The sequence below is a fragment of the Neopsephotus bourkii genome, unplaced genomic scaffold, assembly GCF_033783945.1.
Source record: "Neopsephotus bourkii isolate Nb327-2 ecotype Australia unplaced genomic scaffold, CSIRO-AGI_Nbou_v1 NB_410, whole genome shotgun sequence".
NCBI lineage: Eukaryota > Metazoa > Chordata > Aves > Psittaciformes > Psittacidae > Neopsephotus > Neopsephotus bourkii.
The window spans coordinates 74,192-90,802 of record NW_026900914.1 but is presented as its reverse complement, the minus strand read 5'-3'; the positions used below and the strand labels follow the sequence as shown (position 1 = coordinate 90,802).

General features: G+C 37.7%; 1 protein-coding gene across 1 annotated transcript in view; it reads right to left on the bottom strand.

Annotated features, from left to right (window-relative positions):
* LOC133210204 (uncharacterized) overlaps window positions 1-16,611 on the bottom strand; it is a 35,295-nt gene that overhangs the window by 9,350 nt on the left and 9,334 nt on the right. The window contains exons 4-6 of the mRNA XM_061349356.1: window positions 16,235-16,336; window positions 12,209-12,319; window positions 10,343-10,521 (exon numbers count right to left, since the gene is read on the bottom strand). Coding sequence (XP_061205340.1) covers window positions 10,343-10,521; window positions 12,209-12,319; window positions 16,235-16,336 — 392 coding nt within the window. The remainder of the gene's footprint in view (window positions 1-10,342; window positions 10,522-12,208; window positions 12,320-16,234; window positions 16,337-16,611) is intronic.

The following is a 16,611-nucleotide window of genomic DNA, read 5'->3' as shown; positions in this document are numbered from 1 at the left end:
GTGATAGGACAAGGGGTAATGGATTTAAACTTACACAGGGGAAGTTCAAGTTAGATATAAGGAAGAAGTTCTTCGCTGTGAGAGTGGTGAGGCACTGGAGTAGGTTGCCCAAAGAAGCTGAGAATGCTCAGTCCCTGGTACAGTTCAAGGCCAGGTTGGACAGGGCCTTGAGCAACCAGGTCCAGTGGGAGATGTCCCTGCCCACGTCAGGGGAGATGGAACTATATGATCTTAAGGTCCTTTCCAACCAAAACCAGTCTAAGATTCTATGGTTCAATGATCCACAGCCACAGAAAATATAATGCAGTCACAAAAAATAAACTACTGTCATGGTTTAAGCTCAGCCGCAAATCATGCAGTTGCTCTCTCACTCCCCGCTCCCAGAGGGATGGGGATAAGAATTGAAAGAATGTATCTCCCACGGGTTGAGATAAGAACAGTCCAGTAACTAAGGTATAACACAAACCACTACTGCTGCCACCAATAATAATAATGATAAGGGAAATAACAAGGGAAGAGAATACAACTGCTCACCACCTGCCGACTGATACCCAGCCCAACGGAGCAGTGCTCTAGCCCTTCTGGGTAACTGCCCCTAGTTTATATACTGGGCATGATGTGCTGTGGTATGGAATACCCCTTTGGTCGGTTTGGGTCAGGTGTCCTGTCTCTGCTTCCTCCCAGCTTCCCCTCCTCTCTGGCAGAGCATGAGACTCAGAAAGTCCTTGGTCAGAATAAACACTACTGAGCAACAAATAAAAAAATCGGTGTTATCAGTGTTGTTGTTCCCAGGCTGAAAGTCAAAAACACAGCACTGCACTAGCTACTAAGAAGGAGGAAAATGACTGCTACTGCTGAACCCAGGACAACTAGTCAAACACCCTCTAAACTTGCATTTCTATTTTTGCTTCTTAATTGGTTTTGGTTCATCAGAAGTCATACCTGCATGTGAAAACCTTGCTAGGTATTTGCAAATACTCCAGCTTCTGAGGGTGCAGCTGAGTGAGGGTGCACCAAAGAATTTAGGAGCATGAGCCTCTTTACTAATCAATGCTGCTTGAGTCCAGGTTTATGCTGAAAACCTCACCTTGTATATACACATAGAGGGAACAATGCTCACATTCAGAAAATAGTAAGCATAATTTTAAAAGATGCATTTCAGTTCTTTTAAGAAGTTGCCCTAAATATTGTTAGAGTCATAAACGTTTCCATTAATTTCAGACAACTTTCAAAGAAAAGCATTAGAAAACCTTTTTGTTTGTTCCTGATTGAATTAAAGCTCTTTGAGACTGAAGGGCATTGTCTGTGTCTTTCTCTGTGGTTAGTTATAAGAAGCCATTAAGCTTCTTAATGTAAATAGGTAGGTAAAGCAGTTCCTTGCCCCACTTTCCCAGCCCAGGTGTCCTCAAGCACAAGCCTTAACACAAAATAAAGGTGCACACATCTGGACAGTGAACTGTAGCAGTGTTATAAACAGTATTCTTAGCCCCCTTGCTTTGAAGAGCTATGACTGGAGCTCTAAAAATTCCATAAAGTTTGGTAGCAATAAAATGGAAAAATGAGTTAATGCTGGGACATAGGAAGAGTGTTAGTGCTATTTGCAAAATACACAGATGGTAGAGAATAAGATCAGTTGATTATTGGGAATTAATTAAACATTGTTAGTAGGAGCTAAATTGTAAATGCCTCATTTCATTTCTTTATTGGCCTAAAAATAAACATACATATCCTTTCATGAACAAAATGCACCTGTGGCTAATATATAGTTAAATACTTTTTTTTTTTTATGCTCATTGGCATGTGACTATCATAGAATCATAGAATGGTTAGGGTTGGAAAGGACCTTAAGATCATCTAGTTCCAACCCCCCTGCCATGGGCATGGACACGACGCACTAAACCATGTCACACGAGACTCCCTTTGTTATACAGGCATATTCCTGTATATAACCCCTAATACTGAAAACCAGTATAAATAAACATTCATGAATGCATTTCCTAGATTCTTCTGCTTTCTTCTTACTTTTTTTTTTTTTTTTAATTAAAAAACTAAAGTCAATACAGAAGATAAATGCAATTGTGAATGTCATCAGTGCTGTGACCTACTTTACTTATAATAGCTTCAGGCACAAAACCATGTTGAAAGACAACATAACCAAAATATGTTTTAAGGCTCCAAATCTCATTCCTAGTGTAATACATAATAAGTGCTAGGTTAATGAAGTGTTATTCAGCAACATCCTGTCCGTGGTCTGTGTTCTGCTGACTCCTAGCCTGAAGGGAGGCACTGTGCCTGTCACTACAGACACTGAAATGGCTGTGTGATCACTATTATTGCCCATTGCTATGAATTCCTTTTCTAAACACTTTCTGTGCTGTCTGGAACAAATGTAGATATAGAGCTCTGTGCCATTAAGAATTATTTATGTCCACTCCGTTTCAAATTTATATACCTAGGAAAGGAATAGGATAGATTTGAGGCATTCAAAGTGAGATGAAACATCCTTCATTGACTAATAGGCAGCCATAGACCCCTAACTCTGATGTCAGATGTGAGAGACATTTCGGCCATGTGGCTTTCATGAATAACATCTTGAGAGCATTACTTTGGCAAGTATCTCTTTGTTACAGTAAACAGACTCAACAACTGTATGGTATCTTTCGCAAGTAGACCTGAATTACTTATTTATTTTGTTTTGCTTTAAATGATTTATGTCTAAACTAGAGAGAGTAGAAACATACCGAAGAGCTAGATAATAGGTGAAGGAGATGTAAGAGCTCCTCTAATTTGAAGAATATAATTATCCTACACCTAACTGTATTAGCTGTCAGATGAAGTACAATCAGTTAGTCTTGTGATATGCCTCATTTTCACATTCCAGATAATCCTTTCATTAAGATTGAGTAATTCACTGCAATTAGTTGCACAAAAAGTAGCAAACAGTGTGTAGGACAAAGCCTAACAGAAAGAACTATTGATTGGTTAAAATCTGGAACAACTTGAATCAGGTAAAATAATATACCTGGGTATGACTCTCAGGGTCAAGGCATGCACTCTGTTAGTAGGCCAAAATTAACTTGCATTAGTACCAGCCAGTGTTATTTCTTATTTTTAATAGAAGTAATAAAGTGCAAGTATTGGAAACCTTGGACTCAGCACCTCCTTTAATGTAAGTTGAAAAATATATCCTGGAGCCATGGAAGTCATGGAAAACGTAGAGCAGAATCAGATTGTATATGATCTCTAAATAATTTGGCAGCTCCCAGACTGTGATGATAAAGCTCCAAGCACGAAATAAGAACAAATAGAAGTGGTATCTTTATGAACAATGGCTCAGACCTAAACCTATTTATAGCTAAGCCTTTTATATAAAGCACTTGGGCTTAGTGATGAACACAGGCTTGCTCAAGAAAACAAAGGACTAAATGTCTGTCATAGATTGAAATAATGTGGAGGGTCCACACATGGCAGGCAGGGGATTTCTTTCTTGGTATAATAACTGGACTGAGTATAGGCCACAGAAATAAACAATAATTTAAAAGATTTTTCCCCCCTCTCTCTTCTATTCTATTGGGAATAGATTTAAGGATGCATATAAGCAACCAGAAGCATGTACTATAGTGTCTGAATTAGACAATTTTTGTAAAGACACTTTCTGTAAAATGCCCTGTTCCCATGTACAGAGAACACAATTATAGGAAGAAAAGGGAATATTTAAGGCTGTGTTTAAATTTCCTCTTTGTGTCACAAGAGGGCTTTCACTTGTTCTGTGGGGCTTGGGGGCACAGTGATGTGTCTTGTTGTGAATAAACAGTAACTAGAAAACTGGTGTCCATCTGACTATACAAGGTGTGTAAATGTTGGTGTTAAATCTTATTTGGAAAAAAAAAGAATTAACAAATTTTAATAGTTTCCAGGCATTCCGTATCAGGTAGAGGGTGGGAAGAGAGTAATTTATGAACACAAACATACCCTAATAGAGACAACTAAGAAACTGCTATTTTCTTCAGAAAGACATCACTAATTAAAGAATATTCAATGAGGAAAGCATTCTGCTGTTGAGCAAAAGTGAAGGTTATGGACCACTTTGATCATAAATAACACTGTGTAAATTATTTGAGCATTACTTAAACGCCAATGTGCTGGCTGATTTAAAATGCAATAAAGAGAGAAGACAAGATTCTGTTGTGCTATTGAAATGGATTGGTTTAATAATGGAAACAGGAATATGGACTTACATCTGATCATTTAGGTAATGTAATAGCTGTTTACCAGGCTAGGTTCTAATTGCTTTTGGATGTTAAGCATTCCCATTGCCCTCACTTCAGCTTTGAGAAACTTTGCCTTAGTCACTCACACTATGCCTGCAGGCTTCCTAAAGGCATTAAACTTCAGAGCCTAAGAAAAGTAAACCATACTTCTTTTTTAAACTGACATTATTATATATAATCACAGTGAAGACTGTCAAAAAGCACAACCCCTCCCCCACATAACTGCTGCCACTGTGTTCAGTGAGAGTAGTTCTCAGGAGTATCCGTGGATGCTTTCTTACAGTGTGTTTCAGAGCATTACACGAAGGCCATTTCTCTGAGGCTTGGGGCTACACATGAAGGTGAATTTGCCCTTTATTCACAGTTCTGTCTCTTGGTACAACTGAATCTCTAAAGCATTCTGTTTTCTACTGTCAGGTCAGCAATTTCCAACTTAACTACTATGTCCAACTTAATTGCTCCTACTTCTCTCCTATTACAGCTTCTGCTTTTGATTTTCCTACTTTTAGTCCATACAAAATGCTGGCAGCATTTTGTACCTTAAGGCTCCTGATTACTGTTGTTCCACATCATTCTTAGCAGAAGGAATTGGAGAAAGAAATGGAATATATGACAAATGTAACTTAAGGACCTAGCAGACAGAACTGATCTGACTAGACTATATCAGTCTGATTTCTGAAAAGGAAGTCTGCAAGGGGGATATATCAATACCACTTTCCAGTTAGGAGCCAGTTATCTTTATAGCTTCTCCTAGACCATAACCTCAATGGTATTTGTTTCATATTTTTCCTTTTTAGATACCAGATTGGTTATCTGTCTCACTATCCTCATTTCCAGGGTCCATTTATAGCAAATTCCTAGGAATATAGCAAGACACAAACCAGAGAGGACCTACGGCATTGTTACAAACATGATCTTCTGTTAATTCTACCTTTTATTGACTCTGTCTTCGTTCACCCACAAAATCGCTTGTTAAACATGTTTTTTTTACTAGTCTTACATAGCAAGAAAGCAACAATGAATTGAAACTAGGAAACTGTGGTTTGGGCTGGCATTTTTAGTGGATTTGTAATGCTCAGCATCTTTAATTAGCTTAGGGCCTTACATGACAGATATTTGTAATAAGGAATTTGGGGAAATGCGTTTTTGGCTATAAAGCTTTATTTACCCTTGTGCTTTCCTCTTGAGCCTGAACACTGTTAGCTCTCTAACATGTATGCCCTCACGATAAAGCGAGTGTACTCCACTGCCTTTAAGCTCCTTATTGGTCCATTTTTATCTAGGTCACAGGAATGATATTCCTTCTTTTTAATGGGTTTACAAGACCAGAATTTTTGTATCTTTAAGGCCATAGCATATCGTAAAGTTTCCAAGTTTGCTTTCAGGTTCTAAAAGCAACTTGGTGGTAGCATCTCAGAGATCTATGTGAACTTATTTAACCTGATGAAATGATGCTGTACTGCTGTGGCTAGATGGCTGTTATTATCCTACTGGTCTCATTTTGGAGAAAAGAAGGCTCGGGGCAACCTTATCACTTTCTACAACTACCTGAAAGGAGGATGGAGCCAGGAGGTGGCTGGTCTCTTCTCCCAAGGAACAAGGGGTAGAACAAAAGGAAACTGACTCAAGCTGTGCCAGTGGAAGTTTAGACTGGATATTAGGAACAATTTCTTCCCTGAAAGCGTGGTCAGGCATTGGAACAGGCTGCCCAGTGCAGCGGTGGATCTGAACCGTTCCCAGCAGCGTTCACAAACCGTGCAGATGGGTCCTCAATGACATAGTTTAGTGGTGGCCTTGGCAGTGCTGGGGAACAGTTGGAATTGATGATCTTAAAGGTCTTTTCTAATGTAGTTTATTCTATGACTCAATGATTCTAGGGTTTCTCTGTCCTACATGGAGTCTTCACCATAGACATTTTGTGGTGACTTTGCAGCCACTTTTCTGTGCCGAGCAGCAGATGTTAGTTTAGAGGAGGATACACTGCTATCTCAAAAGAAACGATCAATGCTTGACTATGCTGATATGCTTTCAGCATTCTTTAAGAAAATGTATAAGCACAAGCACAAGAAACTTGATTTCCTATACTTGCCTTAGGGTAGGACTTAAGTGAACACCACTGTCTATCTCCTCACAATGTCCAGATATTTTTCCTAGGAGAAAAACTGTGCACATTAGCAAAAGAGGAAATAGCACATTTGAGAGGATCCAATAGTCTGGACAAGGGGGGATCAGAACTGTAGAGTGCATAGAGCAACTCTGTTGTTGCTAAGTGCAGGCAAAAATGTTATAAATCATTATATCCCTGCTGATCTCAGTAATTCACACAAAACAAGGTTCTACCCCAATGTGCCCAATATTTCTGCTATGAGCTGGCAAACAGCCACATGTCCACTGAGGTAAAAAGTGTGTTTTATTTACCTATAGGGATTGTGGAGTCAAAATCAGTGCCAGTATCTGTTTAAGGGAGAACAAAATGAGCTTGTATGTAAAGTGACTGCATCTGTTGCAACAGCTATCACTTCACCAATGAAGTGATATGATTGGACAGAGGTGAGTCTGAAACAGCAGCAGTGAGTCAATATGAAAAAAGCCCTAGAAACAGCAATCTCTCTTTTAATGTAGGTGGGAAAAGGAGAGCTCAGGTTGGAGAATTTTTGGCTGTAAATAGCAATGATGAGGAAATGTTCACTGTGTTTGTTGGTATAGTCTAAAGCAGAAGATGAAACACCCTTTCCTTTCTCCATGAAAGGAAAGGTATGTTATATGCACACCTTCAGGCATAAATAAAAGGCCAGGTTGCCTTCTTGCGTAGGTGGAAATCAGGCATAACATTGCTGGAGCCACCAGAATTACACCAACATAAATTGTTTTTAGTGCCAGAATCAAGAACTGATTATTGATGACTGGTTAGCATACTGGACACTGACATATAGATTATCCTGACTTATTTTTGACTCCCTGAATTATTCTTGACCTCAGTGAACTGTTTCAAAGAACATCTTATATCCACTAAGTGGAAAAATTTTTCCTACTGAGTGAGGCAAGGCCTGGAAGATAACGTTTCCAACTTAATCACACATCTCACATGTTACGTAAATAAATGCTGTGTTAAACTAAGAAGTTGATTTGTAATTCTCTCAGAAAAGAAAGTTGGATGAGCAGCATCTGTATGTGTTGTTCTTTGTAAGTCCTGATAGATATCATACTAAAAGAAAGATGTGCCAATGAGTCCAGTTGAGCTCGCTCTTACTTCATTTGGGTATTGAAAGAAGCAAATTTGTATTTAATTATATTTCTGCCTTACTAAAAGCATGTTCAGAGAACTCTGTAAACAGATGAGGCCGTGAAGAAGGTCCTTGTACTTTCAGGTACTAAGATAACACTGCAGTATTTGAGTGTATTCTTTGGAGTCTAGAGGCAGAAAGAGAGCAGCTGGCAAAAAAAATGACATGAAACAATTAAAAAGTGGTTGAATGGCACTGTTCTTGGATAAAGCCAGAAAACAAGCAGTAGTTATTACTATAATACATTACTGCAGTGCTTAAAATTTATTTACTCCTATTAAACAAAAACAAATGTATGCTTTCAGTAGCTAAAGATCCTACTATCAAAACATAAGGTTGGTATGACTGAAATAGTTACTTTTTCAGAGCAGTAAATAAAAGAAATCTAGCTGGGAAGGAAAAATAGGCTGAAAATAAAATCTGCTAGTTGAAATAAATAAAAGAAAATTTAATAAATATTAATGAATGGAAGATTATCTGGCACCTTCTAATTCTCAATCAAATTTATCTAACACTGTTTTCAGAGGTACTTAATTGAAAGTGGAAAGTAAAAAGTGGGGAGTGTTTGAAAGGCTTAACTAAATTTTTGATTTACACATTTCAGGAGTCTGATGAAGGACCTGACTGGGATAAAATAAAAAACTTTTTTCCAAACAAATTTTCCTATGTGTTTGTATCCATTTTAGTGTGTGTTTTGTTTGTTTCTGTTTTGAGAAAGTAGTGTTGAAATAATGGCAGTGGAAAGCCAGACTGCTTTATTGTATACCCTGTGGTTCTGCAGCATAACCCTTATTAGAAGGCTAGTGTGTATATTATGGTATATGCAGATAAATAAGCCCACCAGAGTTTCTACTGGAAATGTCATGTGGATAGAGAATTGTAGAGGAGCAAGCTCTTTCTATTATTTATAATTACCTTTCACAAAAGGTGTTTGGTTTTGATCAAGAAGCTTAAATATTGAAAGCTTGATTAATTTCAGTTTAGAAGGAAACTGCAGTGCTTCATGTGAATTCTTCATCATAACAGTATTGTGAATGAAAAACTAAGGATCGCCAGGAGGGGGGATCAGAATGTGTTGTACCAGAGACCTTCAGCTGTAGAGAAAGACTAACCTATGGAGTTCTCAAAGTACAGACCTTGGTAGACATTGTGTCAGCATTTTTCAGGTAAAAATAATTTGGTTTCTAGTATTTACAAAAAAGTTTAAAAAAATCGAGCGAGGCTTTTACTGGAGTGACTCTACTATTCCTGTAAAAGTGAACAAACTGTTGATACATATGAGCAAAAAATGAAATACATATATGAGAGATTGTTGTATGAAATAGAGAGAGATGATAAAGTAGAAGGAAAAACAAACAAAAAAGTAGATTCATGATCAGGAGTGAAGCCTGCAGTAATAGCTTCTGTATTGTTCTTCTGTGCAGTATTAGCTTCTGTACTATTCTTCTGTTGATTTAACTTCTTTAACAGCATTCTGTTGTCTAGATTATATTTATATTTATTGCAAAATTGTGCTGGTGTGTCTAGATATGTATGTGTGTACATGTACACCTACATCCTTCATGTACTGTGTTGACCAAAGGGTGCATGACCATGTTATCAAAGACAAAACTATTTACATGTCAAGGACTTAGTGACATGCTTAGGTTCTCATGTAGTCTTTGATGAAGGGTGGACATGGGTGTATTTCACTGGTATGTGTTCAAACTGTGCATTGGAAGCAAACCCATTTCTACCTGTTTCTAACCAGCTGATATTTTAGCTGATGTCCTTCCTATGTTAGCCAGGAGATTCACTAGAAGCTACGTGGGCTTCATCTACTGATAAATCCCTAACCAAGGCAAATTTTCTCAGCTTCACTGTTTTCTTGAAATCTGGGTAAAATGAATGAGAAGTGGATGACTCAATCTTTTTTAGAAGCTGTAAAAAGTTTAACCACGAAAAGCCCTGACTGCAGTCTTTGAAATAATCTGTTTTTATAGATGTAACTTGTCAGTGAACAACTTCATCATGAAGCTACGTCAGGGAGGAGATTAGTAACTTGTAAGTACATGTATCAGCCACTGAACCATCTTGCAGACTATAGTAAAATGCTGCTGCAGGGCAGGTGAATTCATGGGCTCATTGTGGCAAGGGCCATGAGCCATACCACTGCTTGCTGCCTACTGCCCACATCCCCCACCTCTGGAACTAACCACTTCAAGAGAAAAACCCCTTTTCTTTTTCCCTCTTTTAAAGTATGATGTCTATATTCACTTATTTAGTGGCAAATAACTGTACAGAATACTCAACTGTAGCTAACCATGAAATAAAATGAGATAACGACGAAGCCACTGATTTAGGGCCATTAAGACCCATTATACAACCAGGGAGCTGTAAATTATTAAATATATAAATGAAGCCTCACACAAAGAAATCTCACGGTCATGCCTATTTAAGAAAATACTTGTAATGGTAGAGGGAATTCAGAGCTTCTGCACATCTGAAACTCCTTCATCTCATCCAACCCCCCTAGAGCCTATTCAGTTCAGAGTTCTTAATAATCAGAGCTAAGATATTAAATGTGAAGCCGTAAAACATAAACAGTGTCTACATCTGTGACTAAGATATAGGAAGGCAGAGCTACTTGATGAGCCCCTGATGTATACCACATACAAAAGCATCTTTAGTGCTGGTGTTATTCTGTAACTACTACAGGTCAAATAATTATCTGTAAATATGACTAGAGTACTGCTGCAATTCATGGTTCAGGACACAGCTTAATTCCTTATCAGCCACTCTTCTTACCTTCTTGTGTTTGTAATACTGTAGGCAGCCATTATGTTTCAGCACAAACCATCTCTTTCTCCAGCCCTTCAGTATTGCTGACTGTGTTCGTTTATGCAAATATCCTCGGCAGGTAGGTCTGGGGGTGTTAGGGTAACGGCTGATATCTGATCCCACTGTCATAGTCAGGATATCAGGGCCTAAAATATTACATGAAGAATGTGAAAACATAGGTCAAAACTATAATCCAATATGTCAGTATTTTTAAATACCCTTGTAGGTATGGAGCAGGAAGGCAGTCTTCTATCCCATATGCCCTTCTCTTCCCCATGTCACTTCTAGAAGCAGCAATGAGCAGAGCTGCCCAGAAAACAATGAATTAAATCAAACAACATTTGGCCTTCTTTTAACAGAAATTCAGGAATGAAAACATTTTTTGTGTTGAGGACTAGTAAGGGAGCCAACTATCTGAAGACACTTCTTAAAAAAACTATTGTGACCTACCTTTGCAAGCGGCATCTTAGGTGCTTATGTATTTTATCAGTTTAGGGAAGCAGTTGGATTTCATTGCTAAAATGAGTATACACAAATTAAGTCTTAGAGACAAATTTCTGAGAATGTTCTTAGGGGCATCTTCAGTCTCTATTATCTTACATATGCTCCTGAGAATTCTTTCTTGCTCATGTCTACTAACCTTTTGTGCTATCTGTGCCCCTCAGTGAGGGGCTGTTGGAAGCTAACCTGTGCTAAAGTGTTTACTTATAATTTGCAAAAAGTAAGTGCTCAAAGGAGATGTTAGGTTACAAGGCTGTCTAAAATATGCTATTTTTATCAGCAATGAGGTACAATTTCATAATATTTGCTGATGCTATCAATGCATCTAAGGCTTTGACCCCAAAGGCCTGAAATTCTGATTATATCAGATATTACTTCAGAGTGTCAAAGCCTTAAAGAGGATCGAGAAATTTAGCTATGACACATTTCCATTTGCAAGACTTTTGCAGGATTTCTCCTTTAGGGACAGCTGACTTTGCAAATGCTGTCCGCGTGTCAAGATTTAGGCCACAGGGTGTTCTCTGAGGAGTTAAAAATACCTAATATTCAGAGATCTACCTACTAAAAGACTTGACATACTCTTAAATATAATAGTGTGAATGACACCTCTATAATTAAAGAACTTGGTATGTGTCAAGTTAAATTTGTTGCTTTCTTGTAATTTGAATTTATTGAACTTCCCATCAGCCCTTGTCAAAACCATATTTGCGATAAACAATGTCACTAGATTAACTTTCAGCATGCAAATGTGTATCTTTGGGGTTTAGTTATCACGATTCTAGGAAGAACACACACAACTGATATTACTGACTCCTTGTTTCTGGGTTGCCGCAAAAGGATGTCTTATGAAATAGCCTCTCTGATCTCCTGTCTAGACTTCAGGTCTTGGCATGACAGAAAGAACTACTGGGTGCACTGAATCAAGCTGTGAAGTCTTTCCCTGAGGAAGCATAAGGCGTAAATAAGGTATTGGTGTCTTTGCAGTCTCTTGAAGGACTTTCTCAGTTGCTTTCTTAAAGGCAGGAGGGACAAAAGTTGTCTCTGCCCATGGCAGAAGGGGTGGAACTAGATGATATCTAAGGTCCCTTCCAACCCAAAATATTCTATGACTCTATGTGCTCTTTGGGGAATATTCTGTATGTCTGTTTCCTTCTATTTTCCTAGGACTGTCTAGATAAAAATGTGATTTAGGCAATAATACTGTATTAAATATTAATGCATTAAACTGTTAAGATTGCTGTTGTATCCGTCACCCAACTCGTCTGGATGTATTTGGATCACTTTACAGAAATCCTGACCCATCTATGTTATATACTGTGATCTCAAACTAACCTTTCCTTGCCAGATTGGCAGCTTCAGAATGTGGCATATTGGTGACATCAGTTCCATTGACTGCTATCAGAACATCCCCAACCTGAAGCCCTGCTTCTTCAGCTGCACTGTCTGGAATAAAAAACAAAAAAAAAGACAACAAAAACCAACCAACAAACCAAATCTTTTTACTTAAGAGTTAGGATATCAAGTATGTCTATATGATCAAGCTTTTCTAGCAAAACAGATGTCTGTCCAGCCAGGCAAGGATAATGCTTTGGGGCCTTTGACATGTGAACTTAGAGGTCCAGAAAGTTTTTCTGAGCAACCTATCAGTCACCTGTAAATAAAACTTCAGGGTCAATGTCAGTGGAGAAATTCCATTAAAGATGCCATTAGGACTTAAATGCTTTAAGATGCAAACAGGCATTTCAATCTGAGGGTTTTGTCCTAAAATGCAAACAAATATCTGGTGCAATGTTCAGTAAAGTCAATAGAGAAAGATTTTATTATTCTGCTGAGTTTTGGATTTAAGGCCAAAAGACTACTTTCTATGCTGATGTTTCTCCTGCTGGTTAAAATAATTAAGCTATAATATTTTGTGGATTTTTCCTGTATGAGGAAATAACATATTATATTAACAAAGGATCAGTGAAGGAGGCATTGACTCAGATTTATTATATCAATCTTTTGTTTATTTGTTGACTGTTGTAGAGCACTCCTAATAAAATAGGGCTCAGGCAGATGCCAGTAGAAATACAGGCAAGCTGGGGAAGTGAGCAGCATTACAGTCACTAAAATCCCAGTTGCAGATTTCATGGACACATTTTTTTTTCCTTCTCATTTATAATTAAGCATTCTGACTGCACTTTGAAAAAAATGTTTTGAAAATTATTGCTCCAGGTCTATACTATTTAGTGAATATCTTTAAAGATTTTCTGCCCATGCAGCAAATGTGATCATTCAGTATATTCTAAGAATCCTTAGAAGTTGTATGGAAGAGATCAGTAAATAAAAAAAAAAAAAAAAAAACAGACACAAAAAAAGACATGGTTCACCTTCCTGTGTATTATAAATCATTTGCAAATTTGCAAATGCTAGAACATTTTGGTTTGCGCTGGTCTTGAGGATCTCATACAAGACTTCATGATCATAAGTGGTCTTTAAAACATTAAAATAATGTCTCAGTGTGCAAGCAGCAAAGGATAAAAGTGCAATTTTTATATCTGTTTTAATAAAATTGTTCATATTTTGAGAAAAAGTTTTATATGAAGTTTATCTTTAAAAGAAAGAATATTATTTTTGTTGTTGCTATTTTAAAGCAACTGCATTGAAAAACATAACATACAAATAAAGTTAAGAGGAGTGATATACAATATAATTAGCTCTATTTAACTAGTAGGTTACAGGGTTATATTGGTAATTACTAGGACCAATGTTGCATGCATGACTTATGATTTGTTTATATTTAGGTAAAAAACTTTTGCACCTTCTAATTTGAAAGATCTCTTCTGAGGTTATACTCTTTGATGTAAGAACACTAAGGGAATCTGTATGTTTGCAATTGAGAAGTAATCTAAAACTCTTAATGCTAGAAAGAAGGAAGATCTCTTTGCAACAGAGATAACTTTTTATCAATAGGTGCTGAAATTCCCAACTGACAATAACAGATAGTCGTCCCAGCACACACACATCATCACAGTTGTGCTATTTAGACAAATGATAGTTGATTCCAGTTTTTTTTTCTCAAAATCATCAGCAACGAATGATAATGATCTTTAAACCTGTAGTCAAAAGTAACATTCTAATAAGATAGGCAGAACAAGTTTTTTTTCATTCAAAATTACTTTCTCAGATTCACTTAAATCACTTTTCACATGAGACATGCTGTGAATACTATGAAGTCTGAAGAAATATTAAAAAAAATAATATTCTGGACTAAAATTAGGCAGATGTTTCAGGATGAAGAATATTACATAGCCACTTCAGCAACAATTTAGTCTAAGTCCTTTGTAGAGGATTCTGCTGGGAAAGGTTGTTTTTTTTTGACTTACATTATTGGCAAAGCTTCAGTTGAGAATGGAAATTCCTGATTGCATTCAGGCATGTATAAATACATGATAATCTCTAGGATACAGGTCAAAATCATGTTTATTTTAATGTAGTTTACAATAACATATCCTTTGATAAACAGTAAGTATAGCCATATAGAAAGTAAAACAACCACTTTCAACATTTTCTTGTATTTCTTTTGAATAGGTCCATCCTTTGCCTGAGTTCTGATTTTGGATGGAGGTCTTTATTTTTAGTATTCAATAAGTAGAATATTTGCTGAGGCAACAAGTTAGAATGACTTTTAGAACCGAACAGTAGCATCATGCAAAAAAGCATGACTGTGGTATAAATCTAAATATCTTGAGATCTTAAGGGATGCATGGCTTTCTACCACAAGCCTTAGAGCTGTAAAGTGTTAGTAAAGTTGTTGACCTTTAGAATGGTTTGGGTTGGAAGAGACCTTAAAGATCATCTGGTTCTATCCTCTGCCATGAGCAGGTACACCATCCACTAGACCAGGTTACTCAAAGTCACATCCAACAAAGACCACTGCCATACTAAATGAGCCATACAAAACCAACAACAGTTCCACCCCAAAATGGTTGGGAAAACTCCAGTGAAGACTCTAAAGAACAGGTTAGATGGTTCCTGTCTAAAATGGTTTAGGCATAGTTGGTCATGACTTAGGGCAAGGAAAAGGATCATGCAGCCTTAGAAGAAACACAGCATCCCTTTCCCAGGTGGTCCTGGGATTAACCTTGTTTACATCTCTTTTCAGAGATCTATTTTGCTTTTTCTCTGTGTGTTTCTCCTTTGCTCAGATTTCTGACTTTTCTGATCTTCCTTAGAGGAGTTTAATTATGACCCTATTTAGTAGCTCAGGAAGCAATTTTTAAAGTGGTGGGTTCAGCTAATGGATTCCCAGGACTCTGAATTCACAGGCTTTAACAGTGATGTCAGGAAGCTGGACAATATAATACATCAGGCTGGTAAAGTGACGGAGCTATTCTTAGATGCCTTGCTAGAGGGCATGCAATAGCATTCTTGGTCTAGGATGACATTTTTCATTATAACAGAATGAAAAAAATAGTAGTAGAAATCTATCAGACTCTGCTGTACCTTCTTCTCCTCTAAATCTGTTGTGCCTGTCCTGAGATGCAGAGAGAAGCACAGCAAGCAATGCTCTAGATTTGGGTTTTAAGTAACAGCAAAATGACTCTGACTGCCTGTGTCTCATTTTCACTGCTGTTACTGACAGAGATCTTTTACCCAGATTTCAAAGCTGCCACTGAACACAGAGAATGATTTCAGAGGTCTTTCAGTGGTGACTCAGATCTCATTCCTGAGCATAACTGCCAATACCTTGTTTTCCGTCATGTACACATGGTATAGGTAATTTCTAGAGGCATTATCTTACTTTGAATCTTCGTTGAAACTCATCTGCCACTTTTTTTCTCACTCACTCAGGTTTTTGAGTTTCTTCGTGAGCTCCTTGTAATCATCAGACTACCATGCAGAATTAACACTACACTTGTTAGCAGTTATAGATGGTTCGATGGAAACCCATCCGAGCAGAAGTGTCCTTAGCTAATACAGCTTTTGGAAAAGTTGCTATGAGGATCACTGCACCTTCCATTTCATTCTTAAAGGTCTGTTATTAACAGACCTCAGTTCCGCAAAGTTCTAGACTTTTACATGTGGAGTGAGGCTGGATGCAGACATCTGCATAAGGTATCAACTGGCATGGAAGGACACAGAACAGTGAGTCTGGTTAACCTACAGGTAACTGGGGCCTTCAGATAGTTTGTCATGAGCAGTTTAAGGACATGCTTTTAAACACCTTACACCCACTAATTAGGGAAATTATTTATGTACATCTATATTGTATATTATTATAAAACATGATCTATATTAAGTAGATAATATGATATCATATACAGTATGATATAACTTCTCTATATGGAGAAGTTAACTAGCACAAACACAACTTACTTGTGTCAACTTCAGTCACAAGGATAGGCTTTGAGAACTGGATCCTGAAACCCCAAGGGTAATTGCCAGTTCCTTTAGCAATCTTCACAGTTCTTTCACGGACTGCAAAACAGGAAAGACATCCCTTTTTCTCTACTGGTCAAGTTCAAATTAACAAGCAGCGTCTGATTTTAAAACTTTTTCTCTACAGGCACTGACAGTTCCAGATTCTGCAAATGGCTGGGATGGTCTTCATTTTTTAAATTTAGAAGGCCTCTATCCTTTGGATACCAATTGTTTCTTTCCCTTCCATTTACCCTCCCCTGTTGACTGCCTGCTGCCACTGACTCCCCAGTCCTCTAGTGCAACCCCCCACCCCACTGGCATCACCTGCAGTC